This window comes from Lissotriton vulgaris, chromosome 10, assembly GCF_964263255.1.
Source record: "Lissotriton vulgaris chromosome 10, aLisVul1.2, whole genome shotgun sequence".
NCBI lineage: Eukaryota > Metazoa > Chordata > Amphibia > Caudata > Salamandridae > Lissotriton > Lissotriton vulgaris.
Window position 1 is genome coordinate 224,419,846 of NC_141698.1, and position 21,904 is coordinate 224,441,749.

A 21,904-nucleotide genomic window follows, 5' to 3' on the forward strand; every position below is an offset into this window, starting at 1 on the left:
GTTTCCGAGCTCACCATATCACTGAATTGGTGATGCTATTGGTGCTTGATCAGGCTGAACTGCTGACAAAAAACCTTGCGCGCTTGTCCTCCTTGACCTGTCGGCAGCGTTCGACACCGTCAACCACGCCCTACTCCTAGAAAATTATGAACAATTGGAATTAGGGGATCTGTCATACAATGGATCACCTCATTCTTGACGAACCGCACCCAAAGAATTCAGATGGGTGACTGGGTCTCTGAGAAGGGGCCTCTTCCATGTGGAGTCCCACAAGGGTCGGCGCTTTCACCCCTCCTATTTAACATATACCTCAGTCCTCTAATGCCCTCGTGGCTATGAAGTGCCAAGTTTTCAATTATGCAGACGATACACAGATCATCCTGCAAATTGAGAACACCCCTCAAGTACACTCCCGGGCGAAAGAGGTTCTACGATTCACGGTCAACAGGATGACGGCCAACTCACTTAAGATAAATCCAGGGTCCCACTACCTCTGTGCTTTGACGGGTAGTGAGGATTACTGTTTTTCAATAAGTTAGGGGGGGGGGCATCATCACCCACAATTATTATTGATTCCGATGTTAGGGTTCTAGATGGCATTCTGACCTAAAGGGTAATCCTGACTCACATCAGCTATTTTATTTTTTAAGCACCTTCATAGAACCACAGTATCAATCCTGAAACATCAGTGGAGGCCCTTTGAGGTATCCAATTACTGTGCTAGAACAACAAATACAGACAGATGCATGGTGTCTATTGGTGGCAGACTAGGAGAGGGAAAAGGGTATGATCTAAAAGTAAGTCCAGGCCCAGTTCTACTGCATACTTTTGACAAGACAACATGAAGTAAGTTGTGTCCCGAGCTGAACAGTGAAATCAAAAGCGTACTACTCTGACTTGTGTGTAGTGCCTTCTAGCACACTCCTCAACATTGGGAGCGCACTGCACTCCTCAAAATTGCGAACGCACTCCTCCAAACCCACACCAATTGTACCAGACCTGTCAGTAATTTGATCCTGTGGTAATGTCAACTGTTCAGTCGCCAACTCAACCATATCTTTAACCAAAGAGAATCCATACTTCCACTTGCCACAATGTTCCATTACAATCTATTTGCTTATCATTTAAATACAAAGCCACACGTTTAAGATTCCACACTTAACCACTCTTTGGTCCTAAGAGCATTCTTCAATGTGTTCACCACTTGTTCAGATGCAAAACAAATTGACCTTCACCCATGGGTACGTTAACTAGTTTCTTAATCTGCACCAATCCAACTTTAGTGTGAACTGGTTTGACCCCATGAGCAGTATCCTGTACTAGTTACTCTTGATGTGTCTGCTCCAACCTCTTTTTTTTTTTTTTTACAAGTTCTGCTGACCATTGGTCAACCACTCTAATACACATCCATGTGGATGTGAACTTATGTCCCCGTTTGTAATGATGAGGGGAAGAAACCCTGGATGTAACTGTATAATTATGTAGTTACCCTGTAAGCCTACACAGTCTTCCATACTGCAGTCCTTCAATCGCACCTCTTCCCAACTGCGCTCTTATATATACTCTCCTATATAATGAAGGAGTCGACGGGTATAAATAAATCTTTTGTTCTATATAAATTTCTGATATTAAACAGATTTTATTTGAATTCTTCCACTGCCTATCAATTTTGGTTACAAGTATGGAAACAAATGAACTCTATTTATTATAAACATATACCATTCTCTTTTACTAATGTATTTTTAGGTAGATTTTTTGATGATTAGCATTGTTGTACTTTTAATATGGAAATTGTAGACTTAATTGCTGTCGCTTTTCAACAGATTAATACAAATTAAAAGAATGCTCTACATATTTCATTTTATGTTTGGTGTTTATTATAATCCTAGACTACATAAAACATATACTGTCCCAATGTCTCTAACAAAACATACTGTCCCAATGTCTCTAATAAATAACATTCTCCCTATTCCCCAGTGCCCATTTTTCTAGATTCCTTCATTTTGAAGACTTTCATACTTCAAGCCTTAACTGATGAAGTATCTAAACCTTCTTGAATACATGATTTTTAATATTAGAGCTTCCATTCTAATTGTAATGTTTTGCTTTTTTGATTCCCCGATTTTTACTCTAATTTGTGTAATTCCACTACTGTTTAAAATTATTCTCATTTCATTAAATGAGAAGTGCTTTTATTTTCTCTTTCCCGTTCTCCCTCTCCCCTTATCCTGTTTTCTACGTATAATTGCAAATATTTTCCTGTTCTATTCTATTAGTCAAATGTTTTCAGTACATTATTACATTATAAACTTTGTTTAGTTCCTTTGTTTCTACCTAATGCACTTTACTTTTAAAACTTTTTTTAAACAGTAGTCTTTATTTAAACCTTTGAGCATACAGGGCACAGATCTGTCTGGCTCCACTACTACAAGCACTCTGCTGGAATGTTCACAGTGGAACCAGACTACGTAATGTCTACCGGACTTAACATTGCACCAGAATACAAGCGCAACAGGAATACAAGCCGCAACAGAAAAACCTACTATCAAAAAAAATGTATTGCCAGAAGTAGGCACTCTGGGTGCAAGCACTGGAGGGAGGGAGGGTGTGGGTGGGGACTGGAGTCAAACAAACTTCGGAAACAGGAGAGAATGCACCTATCATACTGTTGAGTAGTGAACAAAAAGGAGGTGCTTCTTCTAAAGGTTTATGTAATGTATTCTCTACGTATGACTGAACATTGCATCACTATAGACTCCCAGGTATTGTAGTTTCTGCTAAGCAGAAAAAAAAGCTGCATGAGGCAGAATCCTCTTTTCTCAGTGTGCCGGAGATTGACCATTTGTCTAGAAAGTTTTCAGTCACTATTTTGAATTTTATTTGGCATTAGGTGGTGGCCATAAGTGCAATCTCTTGAAAGCATGGGTAGCTTTGCAGAACCTTTCTATTTGTTGGTCAAAAATTGGATAGTGAATTTGCTGCAGGTTTTTTTTTTTTGGTACTGGTTCCTCGGTATTGATTATTTTCAGGCATGGCCATTGTGGAAATGTAGGGCCATTTTGTGAAGCAGCTTTGACTTAATTATGTATGAGAAATATGCAGGCATAAAATAAATGTAGGGTTGAATGTAATAACGTGGCATGTTCTGCCCCATTACCTACCTACTTTGATATTTCAGTGCATTCATATAAAATCCATTCAGTTGCTAAAAGATTGTTTCCTTAGCAACAAAATTGCAAACTTTAATCAAATTGTGTTCAAAAGTTTATTCACCAATTGTTACTGGATTTGACTTTCATTAATAAGCTTGCCATCCAATTCATAACCAATCCTTTCTACCTCAAAGAGTTAAACAGATTGTGTAAAACATCTAGGTTCTGGGGCGTCTCCATCACTGAAGGCTTACCCCTTGATACAACCTTGTAAAGTCCACTCCCAGGCGCACACTTTTGCCTACTAGTATGTCTCATTTAACCTACCCAGCCCACCTCACCTTCTGGCAGTTAAGGCAATATTTTACTCTAGTAAGAAGTTGTTAGTGCAAAGAGTCGTTGTAAATGTAAAGCAACTGTGGTCTTACTTATGGAACTCTTGTTGGTAGGATCCTAGTCACTGCTGTAATTGTCATTGCACTGTTATCTTATCTGGCCATCCAACCAACACCACCTTTTTTCAGAACTTTGGGATGTACCTACCATAAGAGCGGTTCTTCCGCCCCCCCCCCCCCTCCCCTCCCCCCCCACTCCCCCCCTCCCCCCCCCCATTAGTGGAGTGGAGTTCCGAGCCTCAGGCAGTTGGATACCCCTCATCTTCTGTGTGTTATTTGATTAAACTGTTGTGTATCAATGTATGGAGCCCTATCTTGCAGTGGCTGCGTGCATTGGAGAGACACACCAGAAGTAGGGTACGTTCTTTAAATTTAATTTTAATACGAACGTCCCTGTATCACAAGACAGCCCATGAGTTATTCCGACTGAAACCCCTGAGGACGACATTCATAAAGAACAAGCAAACAAATTGCCATTATCCGATGTGCGGCCAGGGCAGCACGACCCTTGGAGAACTCGCTGTTAAGACATAGTTCATTGTGTGAGGGAGAGGTATGGTGCTGCGGCCAGAGCAGCTGACTCCAGAGCACGGGGTTCAGGGTTTCGATTCCTGGCACTGGTGGCAGCACAGCTCCGCATCATGTAACTCTGGGCAATAGCTAACTTAATCTCCCCAACGGCCCCCAAAGCCTTGAACCCCTTAAGGGGGTGGTATGTGTGCGCTTTGCAAATATCAAATGTTACTGCTGTTGTTTTCCACTCCCTAGTTCTAGAAACAACCATTTGTATCCTTTCATGCCCAGTGTCTTCTGTTGAAAGAGACTACATTACAGGAGCTGCAGTCTGTGATATAATTCTGTATTCTGAACCCCTCCCTCCCCCTTAGTTGATTTCTCCTGGCTGTATGATGCGCATACTGATAAGGATCCTAGGTGCTCGACCCCCCCTTCCACCTCCCGAGATGTTCTGACTGTGGTGGTGTATGCAGGAGCACCACCTGTGATCACACAGGTTCACAACTAAGCAGACCGCAATAATTTTCCAAAGGAATGCGCAAAATGGGCTAGGGTATTCGTCAGTGGCCTTAGCGGTGGATTTTCGCCTAACTGCTAATTCAGCAGTGCACAAAAGAAAAGAAAAAATTATAATAACATAACGTTATCCAGTATTATGGGTATCTTTCATAGATTCACATGCCTGAATTATTCCCCGTCGTCTGGGTGGGAGTCCCCGGTAAATAAATATAGTAATGTCACATGGACATATACTTGGTACTAGGCCAGAGGCCTCACATTAGTAGCCTATCTAGGTCCTTATGTAAAAAGGACCAAACTTTGGCCAGGAGCCAATCAGCTACTATCACCCTCCTCACCTTCCTGGAAGGAGCCCTAGTCCCTCAGATTTTCTACCGCACGTCGTGCTAAGGGAGTCTCCACTGAGCTCTTCTCAGGTTCTTTCCTTTATCTTTGGATTTTTTCCTATTGACTCTTCAAGTTTCAGATTGGAAAGGAGTATTAGTATTTAATATGTCTAATACTCCTAAAAAAGGGCTTTTTAGACCATGTGCCTCTTGTAGTAAAATGAGGTTACATATAGAGGACAAGCATGAAGACTGCTTGTATTGCCTCTATCCTCAGCATTCTGCCAAGGAATGTAAGATTTGTCGCACTCTCCCGGTCAAAACATTGAAGGACAGGGAAGGGCGACTGCTTCTGTGGCTCCAGAGACTGAAGGACAAAGAGCAGCTAGTCTCCTCAGGTGAGAGAGAGTGTTCCTTCAGGAGCTTCCACTCCTCTCCTAAAAGGCCTGGACAGACATCCCAAGGTCAGTCTGCTGCGCCTCCTCACAAGAAGCCAAAGTCCATGGAGGGTCATCCTAAGGTCAAGCCTCAGAAACCTTCTCTTCAGATGACAGACTTCAAGAAGCCGCTATGGTGTCTTCTGGCCTGCCTGTGACTATGTCGACAGTCTCCATTTCAACATCCACGGCATCTACTTTCTCCATGGCATCGACTGCTACAACATCGTCGACGATGGGTAGGTCAATACCTTCTGTCATTCCTGTCACAAAACCGTCGACGACGCTCCCGTCAACGTCTGCTTCATCGTAAACTCAGGCGAAGCTTCCAGCATCGACGAGGAGTTCATCGTCGACGAAGATCCCACCGTCGACGAAGATCCCACCGTCGACGAAGATCCCACCGTCGACGAAGATCCCACCGTCGACGAAGATCCCACCGTCGACGAAGACACCGTCGACGACTACTACAGTGTCGACGCCGCCGTCGACGAGGACATCAACGACGACTATGCAGTCAACGATGAAAATGCCTGATAAATCATCAAAAATCATAGACGCTCCACCGTCGACGGACACCGCGTCAACGGATCTACAATCTAAGGGCTCTCCTTCATTGAAGTATACGTATACACATTTTAAAATGTCGTCATGTCTGGTGACACCAGAGATGACCTCACCTAGCAAGGTCCAACAGCAGCTGCCAACGCAGTTTCTAGAATCAGAAGATCCTGAAGTAGAAACCATAGCATCCAGTCCCTCTCATCTCAGTTATATCTCAGGCCGCTCAGCGGAAGTCCAGCAACCCGTCAGCGGCAATGACAGCGCCTCCTGATAAAGAGGGAAGAAAACTTGATGCCATTGGCAAGAGATTTTCCTCTATGTCCGCCCTATCAGTCAGGGCTGCAAATTCTCTGGCATTAATAGGTCGCTACAATCGACAGATATGGGCAGATATAGCCCCATATCTAGGGGCGATCCCAGAAGACCAGAAAGAAGAGGTTAAGAAGATTTTGCTGGAGGGCGAACGGTCTGCCTCAGAGATGATCGATGTGGCCTTGGATATCGCTTCCACAGGCTTTCGTCAATTGGCAGGAGCAGCAGTTTTGAGGCGCCAGGGCTGGCTTAAAGCCACCGCATTCCGGCCTGAAGTGCAAGCCAAAGTTCTCGACATGCCATTTGATGGGGAGCTACTCTTCGGTGAGCATATCGATGACATGCTGCAAGGTATTAAGAAGGATACCGAAACGGCGAAAGCCCTAGGCACCCTGCAATACAAGAATAATTCCATTTGAGGATCCAGAGGTAGAGGACAACAGAATCGTGGCAACTATCAAGGTTACAAGTCCTCTTATAACTCTTCCCAGCAGTACAAACCTCAATATCAGCAGAGGCAACAACAAGGACAATCCTCATACAACAAGTCGTCCTTTCGAGGGAAAGGAGGAAAGAAGGACAATTACAGACGCCAATGACTGCTTTCTCCAGCAGGCCTCCACCTCTTCTCCACAATTCGTAGTTGGAGGGAAAATTACCAACTTCCTTCACAATTGGAAGCAAATTACAACAGATCGTTGAGTTTTGCAGTTAGTTCGCTTCGGACACACTTTGGAGTTTGTGGAACATCCTCCTCCGAACCCACCATGTCCTATGCAGCACAAGAATCTAAACCTACTTCAACAGGAGCTCTCACTAATGCTCCAGAAAAGAGCAGTGGAAAGAGTTCCTCGAGGTCAGAAGGGGAGAGGATTCTATTCCCGATTCTTCCTGATCAGAAAAAAGGAGAAGAAACAGTGGAGACCAATACTGGATCTGAGAAACCTAAACAAATACCTCAAGAAGCAGTCATTCCGTATGGTTACCCTCCAGGAGGTATTACACCTACTCAATTCCAAAGACTATATGGTATCCTTAGACCTCCAGGATGCCTATTTTCATATCCTCATTCACAAGAGTCATCGACAATTCCTGAGGTTTGCAGTAGCAGGCAGACACTACCAGTTCAGAGTATTACCATTCGGCCTGAAGTCAGCTCCACGCATCTTTACAAAGTGTCTGTCTACAGTAGCGGCATACCTTCGCCAGCATCATCACCAAGTCTTTCCCTACCTGGACGACTGGCTCGTCAAAGCTCCTACTCGAACAGGCGTAGCCAGGTCCTCTACAGCCTGCCTTCATCTCTTTGAGAACCTAGGCCTAACACTCAACCAGGTAAAGTCAACTCTACGACCGTCACAACGTCTCAATTTCCTGGGGGCAACGTTGGATACACAACAGGAGAAAGCCTTCCCTTCCAGAGAACGTCAGGTCAAGCTGAAGACCCTGGCTGTCCAAATTCAGACCAAAAAGAGAGTCAGGGTTGACTCTTCAAGTCGTTGCTAGGAATTTTGTCTTCCAACATTTTACTCATTCCTCACTGTCGCCTCCACATGCGGCCTCTACAGGAAGCTTTAACAAATCAGTGGATCCAAAGTACAGGATCCTTCGACGACTGGATTAAGATCACTCAGGTCATGAAGAAGGCTCTGAGATGGTGGCTTCTGGGCGACAACTTGAACATGGGCCTGCCTTTTCTACTCCCAGTCTCTTCTCATGTGATAACCACAGACGCTTCACTGGAAGGATGGGGGGCGTTCCTTCAAGAACTGCAAGTACACGGTCAGTGGTCACTGCCAGAAAAACAACTCCACGTCAATTTGCTAGAGTTACGAGCAGTGCGCTTGGCACTTCGAGCATTTCTACCCCGAATCAGGAACTCCCCAGTGCTTGTGAGGACGGACAACACCACCACAATGCACTACCTGAACAAACAGGGGGGTACTCGATCCAGGACGTTGTCTCGAATCTCAGCAAATTTGGATCTGGCTGCTCAAACACAACATTTCTCTGCGGGCAGAGTATGTCCCAGGAGTAGACAACACCCTGGCAGACTCGCTAAGCAGGTAGCGATCAATTTGCCACGAGTGGGAGCTCGACCAGAAGACGCTCGACTCAGTGTTCTCCCGTTGGGGCAAGCCTCACCTGGATCTCTTTGAGACGAAAACGAACGTGAAATGCCAACATTACGCAAGCTGGCTTCCCCAGAAAAGGCCCCTAGGGAATGCCTTTTCAATGACATGGTGCAACGTCTTTGCTTACGCTTTTCCACCGTTTCCCCTGATCCCCAGGGTTCTCCGGAAACTGAAAGCAGAGAGTTGTACCATTATCCTGATAGCCCCAGCGTGGCCGCGCCAGCACTGGTATACAGAACTACACCTTCTATCGCTGGAACCTCCAATTCTATTCAGGGCATGCCCACATCGCCTCACAATGAACAAGGGACAAGTCCAGCATCCGGATCCAACATCTCTCAAATTATCGGCTTGGCTCCTGAGTTCAGAGAGTTCCAGGATTTAGATATTCTGCAGGAATGCAGGGTCTTCTTAGCCCGGGCCCGGGCTGAAAGTACTAATAAGACGTATTCCCTTAAGTGGAAAAGGTTCTGTTTGTGGTGTAGAGCTCAGAAATTACATCCGTTCACTTCTACTCCAGCACAAATTCTGCCCTACTTGCTCCACCTAGCCAATTCAGGGCTGGCACACGCTTCAATTAAAGTCCACCTGACGGCCATATCCAGGTTCAGACGTTCTTTGTGTGGAGCTTCACTATGGACCAACAGACTGGTCAAGCAGTTTGTGAAGGGCTTATTCAGGACTTTCCCTCCAGTTCGAGCGTCACCACCTACATGGCAACTAAATGTGGTACTAGCTCAACTAATGAAACTCCTGTTTGAGCCAATCCACCGAACAGATCTTAAATATTTGTCATGGAAAACGGCTTTATTACTGGCGCTCACGTCAGCAAGAAGAGTGAGTGAACTGCAGGCCTTTTCTGTGCAAGACCCCTTCATCCAGTTCAAGAACGACAGGGTCATTCTACGGACTAACCCTAAGTTTATACCGAAGGTTCCGTCCTCTTTCCATCTCAACGAACCGATTGTCCTGAGATCTTTCTTCCTGGAACCATCATCTGCAGCTGAAAGATCTCTACATTCATTGGACCTCAAGCGATGTCTCAAATTCTACGTACACAGGACGGAACAATTTCGGAAGTCCAACCAATTGTTTGTGGCATTTAGCAGGCCCAGGAAAGGCCTAGCATTGACAAAACAGAGCATTTCCAGATGGATTTCAGCGGCCATCGCCTAATGTCACCAACAGGCGGGCCATCCTCTGCCTTCAAAGGTTCGAGCACACTCCACTAGACCGGTATCCACCTCCATGGCGCTCTTCGCTGGGGTACCCATTGTCGACATCTGCAGGGCAGCGACATGGAAGACACCTCATACGTTCACCAAGCACTACTGCTTGGATTCTGAACTTACGAAGGATGCAGCAGTGGGACAGGCGGTCCTACGTCATCTATTTCAGCAGAGGTGAGCCTTCTTCCTATCATCCCACCTTCCAGGTAATTTATCGCACATTTCTTATCAGGTTGTGAGTATCATGTAAACTGTGTAACAACTTATGATAAGATTATTATGTCTTTAGGGATGTATTATGCGAAATGTGCTCATTATTGCTTGCTATTCTGATTCAGGCATGTGAATCTATGAAAGATACCCATAATACTGGATAAGAAATGCGTTACCTGTAACAGCAGTTATCCAGTATTGGTATCTTTCATAGATTCACATGCAACCCACCCGCCTACCCTGGAAGGGCTCACCTTTGTCCTCTCAGTAGGTACTACTTAGCACTGTGCTTATGAAAATCTGAGGGACTAGGGCTCCTTCCAGGAAGGTGAGGAGGGTGATAGTAGCTGATTGGCTCCTGGCCTAAGTTTGGTCCTTTTTACATAAGGACCTAGATAGGCTACTAATGTGAGGCCGCTGGCCTAGTACTAAGTATATGTCCATGTGACATTACCATATTTATTTACCGGAGACTCCCACCCCGACGACGGGGAATGATTCAGGCATGTGAATCTATGAAAGATACCAATACTGCATAACTGCTGTTACAGGTAAGTAACGCATTTCTTATCCTTTTATTTTGCTATGTGGAGCTCGGAGCCAGGTGGGGCGGGGCTAGACTCTGTGACTCCAAGGAGAGTGAGGAGTGGTTTGCAATCTTAAGTGCACATGGCGGTTTGGCTGGCACTCTTGGGCCGACTAAACAGTCATGCGCACTTGGCATGTTCTTCATTGGGCTGTATTGCACAGCCCCGTGGAGAACATGCCAGCCTCCCCAGGCACTGCCTGAGTGTCCAAATAGGACGCTCATACCAATCTCAACGCTGCCCTTGCAGCGTCGTGATTGGATGGGAGAGTCTGAAGCCTGAGTGCTTCCGATGCTTCTTGCAAATCGAGAGGAAGAGGATGGAGGAGAGACTTGTGGCGGCGAAGGAAACTGTAAGTAAATTTTTTGGGGTTTCTTTTAAAATCCATTTTACCCCCACCATCCCTGTTCCGAGGCAGCCACCGATGGTATTGGTTATGCTTAAGGTGGTGTGAAACAAGACTCTTAAAACACTATATGCACATTTGTCTGTCCACTTTCGCATTAGGCAAAAATTTGTTATGTGATCAAAGCTGCTTCAGAGCCGTGTTAGTAGCCCAATCAGTATTTCACTAATTGACAATGAAAATGTAAGACTGATTATTACATTTCTTAGTTTTATTTAAATGCTGTATTTTCCTGCAGGTGGGGAGAATCCCTGGTAATCGTCGCATCTCAGAACTTGCGCACTAGGGCTTTGATTGGTTGGGAAGGTGATCCTGAAATAAATCTGCCAGATTATTCTTATTGCATCCTTGAGCGCTTGGGCAGAGCACGATGGCAGGGTGAACTGCAAAGAGATCTGCATTGTGGAGCCTTTAAGTAAGTTATGTATTTTTATTTTGCTCTGTATATAAGTAAAAGAAATCAGATAAATGTAAGCTTTCCTAACTTTTTTTTGTAAGGACCATTGATTTAAACAAGCATTTGCAATGCAATAGGTCTTGCATTAGGAAAGTTTGAGCTATTGGTCTTGTAAAAGACACATTTTTTATTTGTGTTGGTTTTGAAAATAGCGAAATTAATAGCTTTGTCATTTACAATGCCAATAGTTTTTAACTTTTGCAAATGTGACATCTATAGCATTTATAATACAATGTGTTGTATTTACGTGACTTAGATGTATTGATATTACAAATAACAATGGCTTTTAATTTTTTTAATAATTGATACTTAAATAAGTTATTGTAATTTATGGCAATAGCTTAAACTTTTGTAAATAACTTTTGTGAAGATTATGTTCAGTGTATTTTACGGTGACAAAAATCCAAGAACAGAAGTGAAATATTAACATCTTTTTGTGACATTTGTAATAAAGCTTGAAACATTGAGAGAATATATTTGAACCAGTTGTTGTTGAATGGTTGCACAGATTGATGTTGTGGTGGCGCTGAGTGATGTTGTGGTGGCGACGAGTGATGCTGTGGTAGCGCATAGTGAGGTTGTGGTGCCCCTGAGTGATGCTGTGGTGGTGCTGAGTGATGCTGTGGTGATGCGATAGATAGATAGAGGGAGGGCGATAGATAGAGGGAGGCCGATAGATAGATTGAGTGAGGCCGATAGATAGATAGATTGAGTGAGGCCGATAGATAGATAGATTGAGTGAGGCCGATAGATAGATAGATTGAGTGAGGCCGATAGATAATTGAGTGAGGCCGATAGATAGATAGATTGAGTGAGGCCGATAGATAGATAGATTGAGTGAGGCCGATAGATAGATAGTGAGGCCGATAGATAGATAGATAGTGAGGCCGATAGATAGATAGATAGTGAGGCCGATAGATAGAGTGAGGCCGATAGATAGAGTGAGGCCGATAGATAGAGTGAGGCCGATAGATAGAGTGAGGCCGATAGATAGAGTGAGGCCGATAGATAGAGTGAGGCCGATAGATAGAGTGAGGCCGATAGATAGAGTGAGGCCGATAGATAGAGTGAGGCCGATAGATAGAGTGAGGCCGATAGATAGAGTGAGGCCGATAGATAGAGTGAGGCCGATAGATAGAGTGAGGCCGATAGATAGAGTGAGGCCGATAGATAGAGTGAGGCCGATAGATAGAGTGAGGCCGATAGATAGAGTGAGGCCGATAGATAGAGTGAGGCCGATAGATAGAGTGAGGCCGATAGATAGAGTGAGGCCGATAGATAGAGTGAGGCCGATAGATAGAGTGAGGCCGATAGATAGAGTGAGGCCGATAGATAGAGTGAGGCCGATAGATAGAGTGAGGCCGATAGATGGAGTGAGGCCGATAGATGGAGTGAGGCCGATAGATGGAGTGAGGCCGATAGATGGAGTGAGGCCGATAGATGGAGTGAGGCCGATAGATGGAGTGAGGCCGATAGATGGAGTGAGGCCGATAGATGGAGCGAGGCCGATAGATAGATGGAGCGAGGCCGATAGATAGATGGAGCGAGGGCGATAGATAGATGGAGCGAGGGCGATAGATAGATGGAGCGAGGGCGATAGATAGATGGAGCGAGGGCGATAGATAGATGGAGCGAGGGCGATAGATAGATGGAGCGAGGGCGATAGATAGATGGAGCGAGGGCGATAGATGGGTGATAGATGGGTGATAGATGGGTGATAGATGGGTGATAGATGGGTGATAGATGGGTGATAGATGGGTGATAGATGGGTGATAGATGGGTGATAGATGGGTGATAGATGGGTGATAGATGGGTGATAGATGGGTGATAGATGGGTGATAGATGGGTGATAGATGGGTGATAGATGGGTGATAGATGGGTGATAGATGGGTGATAGATGGGTGATAGATGGGTGATAGATAGATAGATAGATAGTGAGGGCCATAGATAGTGAGGGCGATGGATAGAGTGAGGGCAAGGTTGGCGGCTTTATGCTAAGTGTAATGGTCATCCAAAATGACCAATTCCGAGCGGTAGAAGAGGGCCGGTTTTACAGAAGTGCGAAGTCTCAAAAGACACATTTATATTATTGACAGTCTAGCATGAGTAGGTGGATAGAATCTCAATACTTGTAGCTGAAGAGTGGGAATGACAAACCTCACACTTATAACATTCTGGCTATTCTGAGTTTGAGGCACGGAATAAGCAGCCACGTTAAGTTCATCGGAATTCAATTGATTATGATCGTCTGTCCTCTGGATTAATGGAAGAATAATAATGTAGCCCTAACGCCAACGTTAAGGGCTAAATGGCTGCCTGTTTAGCAGAATAACCCGCGGCGCCAGCGTTGACATTGATATGAGTAGCTCTCAAAGCAGTAAACACCACACGCACATTCACTCCTTGGCAGGGTTCTGTACATTCATGAGACGCAGGGGGGCTAATAATGGTACAGGGCAGACATGGGGGAATGCAGCCCAGTGCTCTGTGATCAGTGTCACAACAGCAGGAGGGCAGGGGTTATTTCAACATTAGGATGAGGGTCGGGCGTACGGGATTGATGACTCGAAACATTCAATAAAGAAGACTTAAAAATAAACAATTGCACACCCTCATGCACAGATGGGCGCTATGTGTAATAAGGCCCTTCATCCATCGGCAAAGGACTTAAGGGGCAGGCTACACAACCTGCCCAACTCCCTGGTAGATACTAACCAGCCGAGAACCAATCAGAATGTATCATTCGGATATTGCCTGTTCAGGCTATTTACAATGGCCAAAAGAGCTCCGTTTATTTTCTAGCATTAAATGTTACATTAAGGAAATCGAATTATAAAAAAGTATTGTGTAAAAATGCAGAAGCGGTATAGCGCGCTGTGCTACATTCCACAAACCCTCTCATTAATCCATCCTTCATTCATGCATTCATAATGCTGTCACTGTATGCAAAGCCCTGCTTTACCGACAGGGCTTGTTTATTCTTTCAAATGACACTTGATTGCAGAATACAATTATGAGGAACTACTTATAGTTTCATAGAAATAATCCTGACAATGAAATTATTTTGGCAGAAAATGACTTCTTATCAGTAGCGAGCATCAGCCGCAGAACTGATAATGTTTCCACTACTCTAACTTTCATTAACTACCGGAAAACTCCCACATTCCAAGTAGCATGTATTCTGCCACCTGTACGAAAAAAAGGCCATCGGGACTGGATTATTTTTTTCAAAATCCGCCCTGTGTCTAAAGGAAAAGGCTGACAAGAGCACATGACTACAAATATGTAAAATGCGGCAAAAAGGGATCATGAGGTATTTTGGGTTGGGGGGCAGGGATGCGGGCACTGTGAGAACAGGGAGGGGGTCTAGCGAGGTCTGTTCCAAGAGGGGACAAAAAATAAACGAGACGCATGGGGAGCAGCAGCCTTCGATCGGCCGGCCATGCAGTGAATAATTAGGGGAGAGAGAGGGGAGGTGCTGGGGAACAGATGGCCGTGAAGCAGGGGGCGGGGCAGCGGAACCCTTTGAAGTGGCCTGGCGGCCGTGAAAGGAGAAATGCTGCTGCCAGGGGGAAGGCTCGTGCATGAGAGCAGGTCATGTGATTGTGATTCACATGAACTGTCTAAAATCCTCTGGGGCCTGAAGTTTGGTTTAGCTGCATTAGGGCTCTTTTCCTATTCCTGCGGAATAGGAAACAGGCGAGCCCTAAAAAAATACTTTTTATTGAGACTAGAATGTTCCATGTTTGGGCGTGCAAAACTAGTATCTTTACTTGTATGTTTGCACTGCTGTGACTCTAACATAGACTAAGCCTAGGGCTGTCCGTGGTAATGCCAAGTCCAGAACTTATTGTTTTCATGAAGGGAGCACCAAGCGTGTCTTCATAGCGGATATTTGATTACTGTCCATATCCTCAATGTATCACATAGTGATAGTGGCAACACATTGTGGTTTATTATTATTATTATTATTATTATTGCATTTCTGTGACCCGGCCTTTTTCTATCTCAAGGAGAGGTCACCCAACAAGCGGCTCTTATGTAGAATTATGGTGTTTTGTGATGCTCAGAACCTTGTGCAGACATCCTGTTTCTATGTTAAGTTACACCACATGTTGTAGGAGTCTGTGTGTTCTAGGAGTCTGAACACTGGGACCAGTGGGATCCAATTTGATGCCCCAAGTTTTAACCTGGCACAACATAGAGGATGGGGACCGCTTTGCCCAGAGTGGAAGTGTATTGCTTGCAGTTCTGTAGTTGTCAATGGACGAGCGAGACATTGAAGCTGGAGGATGTAGCCCACTACTTTTAACCATTCCATGAGCCTTGTTAGCAAGGAGTTGCTAATTCGTTTTTCTTGAGCACTATCATTTAGTAGATGGTAGGAGGTTGGGACTTCAGTTTTTATTAATAGTGAGGAAGATTATAGAAAGGGCCTGCTATTTTGTCCATCCCCTATTACTGCTTCAGGAAGTCTGATGGTTACCAGGTGCAGAGATCTCACAATTATGCCCATCATGCGGCTGCTCTTGCTTGGAGCTAGCCTCATTGTTACCTACTGAGAGAGCCATCCATTTGCACAGATGCTGGTCAGACACAGAATGACCTTTGAAAATGAATCTGCTTAAACAGGTTGTGAGAACTGAGACAGCGGATCACACGCACACGCGCACAAGCTCGCGCACACGCACACACTCTCTCTCTTTCTTTCTTTCTCTCTTTCTTTCTCTCTTTCTCTCTTTCTCTCTCTTTCTCTTACTCTCTCTTACTCTCTCTTACTCTCTCTTTCTCTTTCTCTCTTTCTCTTTCTCTCTCTCTCTTTCCCTCTCTCTCTCTCTCTCTTTCTCTCTCTCTTTCTCTCTCTCTTTCTCTCTCTTTTTCTCTCTCTTTTTCTCTCTTTCTCTTTCTCTCTCATATATGTGGGAACAAACAAGCCCAGTCTAAATCCGTTTTCCACAGAGTACTTGAAGAGCGACTGTGCAGTCAGGGCTGGTGTCTGCCTGACAGCCAGTCTCCCAGGGGTAAGGGAACCTACCTGAAGTCTACACTTTTTGCTGAAGGAGTTGCTAGTCTGCCTGAAGAGCTCAAATATTTTGAGAGAAGAAATGGGGCTGCAGGTTGAAAGTCTGTCTAGGAGACGTCCAGTGCCCCAGCATGAAGAGCATCCAGAGAAAGCTGATTTGCCCATAAAGCAAAGGCAGGAGTCACCTGTGTCATGGTGGGGTAACTCCAGTTGCTCTGCACAGTGTTAGTGTGGGATGCAAACAACTGTACCAGATAAAGTATCTTGTATTACCTGACAGTTTGCCTCTGATTTAAGAGATTGGTGCTCCATTTGGCGACATTGTGGCTGAAAGCTGTCTCTATTCTTAATCGGGAAATTTTGGGGCATGATTAAAGAACTTTATTTTTAAGTAATAATGAGCACTGAGCAGACCTGATCTGTTAGTGTGTTGAGTTCTCAGCTTCTTGCTCAACGAGCCTCCCCGTCCCCAACTGCCACCTGAGAAGCCCGTTATTGCTCGTCCTTGCTACACTGAGATTCAAGTGTAGCAAAGGTCGCACTTGGCCCACTTTTTAGAGCATTAGAAGGACTGACCACAGGACACGAACTACAAACTACCTCAACCACGACCACTGTGGCTCAGTAGCTGCTGGCCTGAACAGGGTTTGACACTTAAGCAGCTATTTATCTTCTGATTGGTCTGGGTGTTAATGGTTTATAATCTTGCATGATCTGCAGTAAAAAGTACCAGCACTCTTTTCTATCTGAAATATCCTGTCAATATAGCTGTGTACTAGCTTTGCTTCTTTAAGGTATTTTGGATTTTCTGTGATCTAATTAGAACTCCTGTCTCTTACTACTTGTTTAAATGAGATTGATTCAAGCATTCCATTCAATCCTTTTTTTTTTTTTGTATTCTTTGATTTTGTCAAAAGCAGTATTCTGCTAGGCAGTGGTACCACTGGTGAATAGCCTAACCGAGTCTTCTGTTCATGTCTGAGTGGTCACAGGGCAGCCTTAAGCCACAATCTGCTTGACCCTGTTACCAGAGACTTTTGCCCCCCTAGTCGCATTCATGATAGTCCCATATCTCGTAGTGTATAGCTGTGACCGTGCATCTTTGGTCAGCGTATGCTGCCTTCCTTTATGCATCTTTGTACCTTCCATGTACTTATGGATCTGTATCTTTCTTACTTTTGGATCTATATGTTTATTACTTTTACTTATTTGTTACTTTTATTCTGGTTCGGCATTTCCAGTGCACTTCCCTGTTTTTCACACTGTGCTGCTCTTAATGTGTCCTCTGATTCAACTCTGACTCGTCTCTGGCCTCTTTCTGCTGCTCTATCTGGTGCACTACCCTATTACTTGCCCTCTGTCTTTGTCAATGTGTCCATTGCCTCCACGCTCTCGTTCATCCCGAGCCCTGTGCTGCTGCTATGGTCCCTAGGGGAGCCCTTTCGGGACTTTTCACTTCTCCGCCCCTCCTTCCATCATCTTGTGCCTCTTTTTGCTGTTCCGATCCCCCAGAGAAGGCCTTTCTGGGCCCTTCCTCTGGCTCTTCCCCCTCTGCCACCATTTTGCTCATCTCCGTCCGCCTCCCTTTTGCTCATCCCCCTCCACCTCCCTTTTGCTCATCCCCCTCCACCTCCCTTTTGCTCATACCGGGCCTCCTCCTGCTGCTTTGGTCTCCAAAACAGAGTGAAAATTCTAGATCCTTCCCTTCTATCTCTCCACTGTCCTTTTCAATCCGGGTGGAGGACTGGCATGTCCACCACTCAAATTGATTTGGTCTTTCACTGTGCTGGTTCACCACTGGTCCTTTGTGGGTTCCGGAGTAGCATGCTGCTTGCATGAGTGTTGCTTTGGCACCCCATTGGGGGTGGCGGGCTCTGTGTAGGCGTGTGCATTTTTCCATTCTCTGTCCTTCCACTGTCCTTCTTGATCCAGGGGACGGCTGGCATGTCCAGAGCTCAGATTGCTTTCGTAGTTTCACTATACTGTGGGTTCCGAGGTGGTGTGCTGCTCGCCGATGAGGCAATTCGGCATCCTGTTGGGGGCGGCAGGCGCTCTATAAATGCAAACCTTTTTCCCTCTTCTATCCCTCCACTATCCTTCTCAATCCAAATGACTGACTAACATAATGACCGCTCAAATTACTTTCATATTTACACTATACTAATTCACCACTAATCCTTCAGGGGTTCCGGAGTAGCTTGCTACTGCCTAGAAAAGCACTTTGATGCATGCCTTGTCAGGGGTAGTAAGCGCTATATAAATGGAATTACAATACAATGCACTATGCTGTGAATTGCACCTATTTCTCTGATGACAGATCACACGGCACACAGTCTTGCCTAGAGGTAAGCCCCATTATCTCCAGAAGATAGAGCAACCTCTGTGCTGTGAGAGGTAAAGTAGTGGTTGCCTTGGCTCTTTATATGCTGCTTTGGTCCGGGTAGGTACTTTTAGCAAATGAAATGTAGTGCCTGTCTCGTGACCTTTTAGAATGGGTGATATGTGCAAGCTAATCTGCAAGGGACTTTTGAAACTGCAACAGGCATAGCAGATAGTGCATGCTTCTTAAAATGTTGTCTGCTTTTCCTATGTAATTGTTTTGTCATATGTGTTTTATAATGTGAATTGGTATTTTATGATCTTAATGATTCCTGTGCTTTTCCAACAAATTAAATATTGTACTTCTCCTAAGGCAGGTTTTATCTGGTCCCTGCTACTGGAGATAGCAAATGTGATTTTCAGAATTCACCCCATATGTTGTCACCGCTAATAAAAAGGCCCCGTCATTGAGCAACCTTCACTATGAGAGCGGCCTAATTTTTGGCCTTTTTGTTAAATTATTTGGTGGACAACAAGGTACATGCTTGTAACAATATTCCACCTTACTATAAACTTCAGAAGATTGTGATACCAGAATATCGTAGACAAAATATTGAGCACTAATAAATACTGTGGAGGTAGGTATATTATGAAGGTACATATATGTGGAGTTGAAGTAAACCCATACTTTAAAAAAAAGCACCTAACTTAGCGATATTTTAGTCCTCTATATTTTCGCCATGTTTTCATAACTTAGTGCTTTCTTAGTCTATATTTCGACATACACCTGTTGGAATAATATTCCCAGTTGATAATCGATTAATGTGGTCGTGCATAACTGCCACACCGGTCCCACACCAAATGCATATCTGTCTTCCCTTTTCTATGCATAGTTTGGGCACAGCGTTTTATTTATAAAGTTTTATAGTCCCCAACATAGGTGGGTATGATACAATTAGTTAATTTGATATGCATAGTACCCTCGATAGCTGTAAACTCCTCACAACATAACACTGATAAAACAGAGGTTATGATATGGTAGTGGGTGGGCGGACACAATGACTTTGTTGTCTGCTGTTCTGGCCATCCTCTTTTTCCTGCCTTCCAACTCTTTACTATTATTTGCAATATGGGTTTTAGGATAAGTCCAGGTTTCACGCTTGACTCCTTAAGTTAGCATTACTGCCAGACTTGCTGATTTGTCTGTTGGTCCAAATTGAAAGCCATACCATGCCTCCCAAAAATCTTTCAGAATATAATAGCTAATATCTTCCAGTCTGGATTCCAGAACCCCTTTACATTTGGATCTCCCTAAATTCCCACCTCGGTGCTTGCAAAATGCATTCTTGCAAATACCTATAGTGCCTGTGGTACTGAATCCCCACCCAATGGCGTTCACCTCATCTACTTTTCCCTCCCATTTTCTTCAGGTGATTTATCTGATAGGCTTCTGAAAACAGCATTCAGTAACACACATGTTCCATGCTGGGGACAAGAAAGCCAGCAAATTAACGAATTTCCCACACAGTGCCAAAGAATGAGCTGAGTAATCAAAGGTTTTTGTTTACAAACCAAGCCACAAATATTTTGTAAAAATATTTGAAAGATTCAAAGACGTTAATGTCTTAGACAACTGTATTTCACTTCAGTAAATTAGATTACATCGCTGAAGCAGTGTCTGAAAATATACTTCAAAATATTCATGAATCCTGCCCTGACATTGTTGCATTGGATAAACCAGGAGAGATTCAGGTTGTCAAAATCACTGCTCATATAGCCAACACTGTTTACATGTGTGAAGTCTCATTAGAAGAGTCCCTTAAACCACGTACATATGAGGTTTTGTAGCGGTCATCCTTAGCTATGTTTCTAAAGGGTGTTTTTAGGTATGACAATCCAGGGAAATAAAGCACTGTGAAGTAAATTGGGTTATCTAGGACCATAGCATGGGGGACGTCCGGGTCTGGTGTAAGCTCAAGTTTCTAAGATACAAATTGTTCAGTTTAGCTAGATAAATAGCGCCTTCTCTGTCCACTTTATTATAAAAATGTTTTGTATTGGTCTGTCTAGTATACTGTTCTATAAAGAAGCTTTGTCAAATATATTTATTGCATGGTATATCAATGTCACACTATCTAGCTAGAAAAAAATGCATGATTTTGTATCATAGCCAATAGATTTGGGGACGTCTCTGGCTATAAATTAAATCTAAACAAAACCCAAATAATTGCTAATTACAAACCAGAAGGACTAACTATTGGACTGTGTTCGGCAGCTACTTACTTAGGGGTTAAACTATCTGCAAATATTAAGGATTTAATTAAACTAAATTACGATGACCTAGGTAAAAATACTATAATTTTGCTAAAAAAATGGCATACACTTTCTTTAAATATCATTGGCAGAATCAACTTGATTCGTATGGTAATTTTACCTAAATTTCTGTACTTTTTTCGATCTATTCCCTTGGCATTATGCAATTCCTTTTTTAAAAAAATTAGACGGGGTATTCAGTAGTTTCATTTGGGGATATCGCAAAGCCCGCAGATCGATGACACTATTAAAAAGCGCTATCGATATGGGAGGGTTGAACTTCCCGGACTTTAAGTTGTACTTCTGGGCAGCATTCGTTGGACGCTTACGATACTTAATTAACTCTGAAGGTACAGAAAAGCAACCTTATTTCCTTACATTTATGTTTGATCTAGATGCAAAAATGTTCTTATGGAGAATTAATGACCCCAACTATTACAAAAGAGTTCGTTTTAAGATAGCGAGGGATCTAGTTAAAATTTGGCGTAATATCCAGGCCTTCTGTAACGTGAATTTTTTCCATCCTAATTTGATTTTGTGGGGAAACCCCGGCTTACCAGGAATATTCAACGATGGATTAACTAACATATGGGGAACACATGGAATAAAAAAGCTAGGGGATCTGTACGGAGCACAAGGGCTCCTAAGTTTTGAAACACTTAAAATACTATATAATATCCCTGACTCTACGAAGTTCAAGTACCTGCAGCTATTCGACTTTTTTTCTCGAAAAATGAAACTAAAGAATATTTCTGATTCAAGCATATGGGATAATTTCTATTCACAGGAAACTAAATCATTAATTAGTGGTTGTTATAAATCTCTCAACACTTATAGAAACATAGACTGCAATATAATATCAGATAAGTGGAGCAGGATGTTGGGGACCAATATTACTCCGGCTGTAATAAGTTCATCTCTACGTAATATTAATAATTTGGTCTCATCGTCAAGTTTAAGATTGCTACAATTTAAAATAACCTGTATGCTTTACCATACCC

General features: G+C 43.8%; 1 protein-coding gene across 3 annotated transcripts in view; it reads left to right on the plus strand.

The window, feature by feature from the left end:
- GTF3C1 (general transcription factor IIIC subunit 1) overlaps nucleotides 1-21,904 on the plus strand; it is a 2,762,707-nt gene that overhangs the window by 85,087 nt on the left and 2,655,716 nt on the right. For all 3 annotated transcript variants that reach the window (XM_086940909.1, XM_086940911.1, XM_086940910.1), the window contains exon 3: nucleotides 11,030-11,206. In XM_086940909.1, the coding sequence (XP_086797035.1) occupies nucleotides 11,030-11,206 (177 nt within the window). The remainder of the gene's footprint in view (nucleotides 1-11,029; nucleotides 11,207-21,904) is intronic.